At 46.9% G+C, this 3,814-nt stretch overlaps 1 protein-coding gene across 1 annotated transcript in view; it reads right to left on the bottom strand.

Annotated features, from left to right (window-relative positions):
• The window catches only part of onecutl (one cut domain, family member, like), a 7,795-nt gene extending 3,985 nt beyond the window's left edge, over positions 1–3,810 (bottom strand). Inside the window, exon 1 of the mRNA XM_035673012.1 lies at positions 3,213–3,810. Coding sequence (XP_035528905.1) covers positions 3,213–3,810 — 598 coding nt within the window. The remainder of the gene's footprint in view (positions 1–3,212) is intronic.
• Between the last annotated feature and the right edge of the window lie 4 nt (positions 3,811–3,814).

Here is a 3,814-nt window from a genome sequence, read left to right as displayed (position 1 = left end):
CCCCGCGTCTCAACCTACACCCCCCCAGCCAAACCCCCCCCCCCAACCCTCCCACCCCCCCCCCCCAGCCCACCCCTGCTGATTTCTTGGGCCAGGGGCTGATAGAAATTTATGATTAAAATCTGTGCAGCTCAGACTCCTCGACCCACAGAGGCTGGTTAACCCCTTCAGCCCGGAGTGGGGGAGCTGCAAGAGCCAGATAAAAAAAACTAAACAAAACAAAAAAACAACAATCCTGTTTGTTAGGTGATGCGCAGCTAAGGCCACGTCAGCCTGTTTACAATTCCTGATATGCAAATGGAATCGGCTTTGACCTTTGAGCCTCGCTGGTAGAATGCGAACTGTACGCAGCGAGAGGTGGACGAGGCTTTGTGGCTTCTATTACTGTGGGGGTGGTGCAGGCACCGGAGCCGACACGTAAACCGCATTGACCTTTCTTATTCATTTAGACCTTTAGTCAAGGGCTTCGGCCATCATCTTTAAAGTTATAGTCTCTGATCCCCCCCACTCTCCTCGACTTTAAGTGTCGGAGCATGGCTGTGTGGTCTTTATCCTGCCTTCTTCTCTGACTAAATCCTGATTGCCTCCTCCACAGCCTGAGGTTGGGCTAGAGATGCATCTCATATACAGCGCAGTAATCCATAGAGTATAAACACACACACACACACACACACTCACAAGAAAAAGCCAAGATACTGCGGATAAATCCGAGGGATCACCTCCTCCGTGTTTAGCAAAATGTCTCTGCAGAAAGACAATTATTTGAAAAGACAAAATGGCAGCGACTACATTCCATAATTACTGAGCATCAGGACTCGCAGAGAGCTCTGCAACCCTTCATATATAAAAGACACAGTTATGGAAATAACACGGTGCTGCTGGCTGACACTCAAGGGCCTTCTATGTATTTAAGCGAGTGCTGCATTAAGGAGGATCATCTTAAAACTTGAGGCGTGAAGCAGAGAGCACTTGAGCTATCTTCAGACTGGGGAGCACAGGGCACCGCGCATTCTAATTCCAGTCTCGATTCGCCGATGCGGCCGAGGTGTGTGTGGGCAAGGCGTGCTGCTCTTTCCCATGGAAATCAATAGAGGCTTGTAATTAAACAAAAGGGGGTTGGCCAGGGGGGGAAAAAAACAACAACCCCCTTCGGAAAGTAGGTTATGTAGAAAAGTGCCGAGCTGTCCAAATTGTGGCTTTGCCAAGAACTAAATATGCAATTTCAGAGTGTGTGGGAGCAAAGAGAGAGGAGCATTGTCAAACATTAGCACACTTCTCTGTGTAGGGACTTTAATTTTTTATGAGTCTGATTGATCGGCTGCTCAGACTTGGAGGACTGACTCGTTAAAATAATGTTTGTGTTTGTAAAGATGAAGGAACAAGGATGCTGGAAATAAAGAAAGAATGATTGATGATTAGAAATCTGCTCAAAAGAACAAAGGGCTGTTTTATCATGAGGAGAATTAGGTTTTTGTGTGACAGGAAGAAGCGTTTTGCATACAAAGCACTCACACGTGGCAAGATTGGATTCATCACACAACGCTTCTGTCAAATTACAGAACCAACCCACAGATAACTCATCTTTAGATAAGAGGTTTTGGTGTGATTGCTGTAACGTTTTGCTGAATGGAGGATGTACACATGTGCTCTCAGAGCCAAACAATCAAAGATCAATAATTGTGAAGGGATTGCAAGAGTGCACAATCATTACCTATGAACCCCATTGTGTTGTTGGGCTTAATCAGTTGAGCTGCTGACAGAGAGCGAAAAGCAGTGATCAACTGGGCAGGCTCACACACACGTACTGCTCACAGACCCCCGCAGTGAGCAGACCACTTGCAGATACACACACACACACACACACACACACACACACACTCGTCTATGCTCATCTCATGTTACTGTGTTCACTTGGATCTCTTTCTGTGCTCCGTGTATCAGATGGGCCCTCGGTCCCTGTGGAGGGACAACACTGTAACACGGCACTGTACAGCGTGCTGTCGTGTCTTCAATCCACATCCCCAAAGAATATTAAATGTCAAGCAGCAGATTACAATGTGCCTTTCAAAAAAAATCTTTACCCTATGAAATCTGTATAAATACTACTAGGCCTGCAACAAATGATTTTTTGGCTATCGATTCATTTCTGTATTATTTTTTTTTACAAATAATCATATAAGTAAAGTTTATAAAATGTCAGAAAATAGTGAAAAATTAAAAAAATAAATCACACATTCTCTGAACCCAAAGTGACATCTTGCTTATTACAAATTACTTATATTCTGACCAACAGTCCAAAAAGCAAAAATGCATTGAATTTACAGAAAAACAGAAAAGGGCAGCAAATTGCTGGAACCAGCAAACGTTAGGCATTTTTGCCTCATATGTGAATTTTATTAATTCATTATAAAATAGATGTCAGTTAATTTTCTGTCGGTCGACTAATCGATCCAGCACTAAGCATTACATGCGCCTCCAGTTAGGCAATAACCTCTTGTTCTCCAGATATGAAGAATCTCACAAACCTGCAAGGTGCTGCCTCCGAGCAGAACAACATTTGTATTTAGCCTCGCAGTAATTGTCTCAGTGACGACGTTGATAAAAGACGCCTGGCAAAAGCTCAAGTCTAATTTGCATCAGCTACCTTGCCAACTCAAGTTCAGCCGCACGCTGAGCAGATATAAATCACTGCTCGAATTAATCAATCGCTCCAGAATGGCATATCTGCACAAATTATTTTGTGGGCTCAAAAGCGATTAAATTGCCAACCCTGCTCAAGCTGATCTTCATGGTTCATTTAAGAGGAGGGCAAATGTCTGTGGCTTTTTTATTGTAGCTACTGTACAAATCAATAGGAGCTGTTTGGGAGCAAAGTAAACAAAGGAACGGCACATATGGCCCTTTCTTGCTCAAACTGTCCTCAATGTGCTGCTAAGTTCTTATTATCCAGGCTGTTGAGACAATAGACAAACCAGTGGTACATTCACAGTGGTGTGAGGAAGGGAAACATCAGTATGATGCTTTTGCTTTTCCTCATGTCTCAACCTGAGCTGCATACTGATTGCTGGAGAGGAGATTTTTTTTGGAAGACATGGAGAAGGAAGGTGTTTGGGGAAAACTAGGGGAGAGAGTGTGTCTGTTTGTTGTTGTGGTTTCTGTATGAGCGTGAGTGTGTATGTGTGAGGCAGATAGAGAGCAAAGCTAGATCTTACCCTCCAGCCGGAGCGAGGCCATTCTTTGAAACTCGGGTTCCTGGAGCCAGCGGGACATCCTCTTAAAGGTCTCGCGGCCGGACTTGAGCTTGCCCCAGGGCTTGGGGTTCCTCAGGAGGTCAGACAGCGTGCCCTGTGACCTACACAGAACCCTCTCGGCGAAGATGGCCTGAGGGATGCTGTACCTCTTCAGCTCTGTGATGATCCTCTGGGCCACATCCCTGGTGTTGATCTCCTCCCCGGCGCCGCCTCCACCGCCCGGCAGCATGCCCTCGCCGGGCGAGGATGAGGCGGACGATGAGGAGTGCAGGTGCTCGCCCATCTTGGAGGCCTGCTGGCTTGGGTGATGGTGGGGCTGGTAGTGCTGGCTGTAGAGGTGAGGGTGGTGGCTGGGGGCGTGCTGGTGAGCCTCCATTTTGTTCAGCTGATGCCCCACTGACACTGACACATCGCCTCCTCCTAGGCCTGGTGGTGACATCTCACGGCCAAAATCTGATGTCCGGCAGAAGAGGCTCCCCCCGTGGACGTCGTAGCCACCGTGGAGCATCTGGCCACCATTGCCATTCGGGCTGTTGCCCAAGCTGCCATAGCCGTGCATGGAG

Source organism: Morone saxatilis, unplaced genomic scaffold (assembly GCF_004916995.1).
Source record: "Morone saxatilis isolate NCDOM2014 unplaced genomic scaffold, NCSU_SB_2.0 Contig24, whole genome shotgun sequence".
NCBI classification, from domain to species: domain Eukaryota; kingdom Metazoa; phylum Chordata; class Actinopteri; family Moronidae; genus Morone; species Morone saxatilis.
The sequence above is the reverse complement of the archived record's forward strand: the minus strand, read 5'-3'. Positions and strand labels throughout refer to the sequence as shown.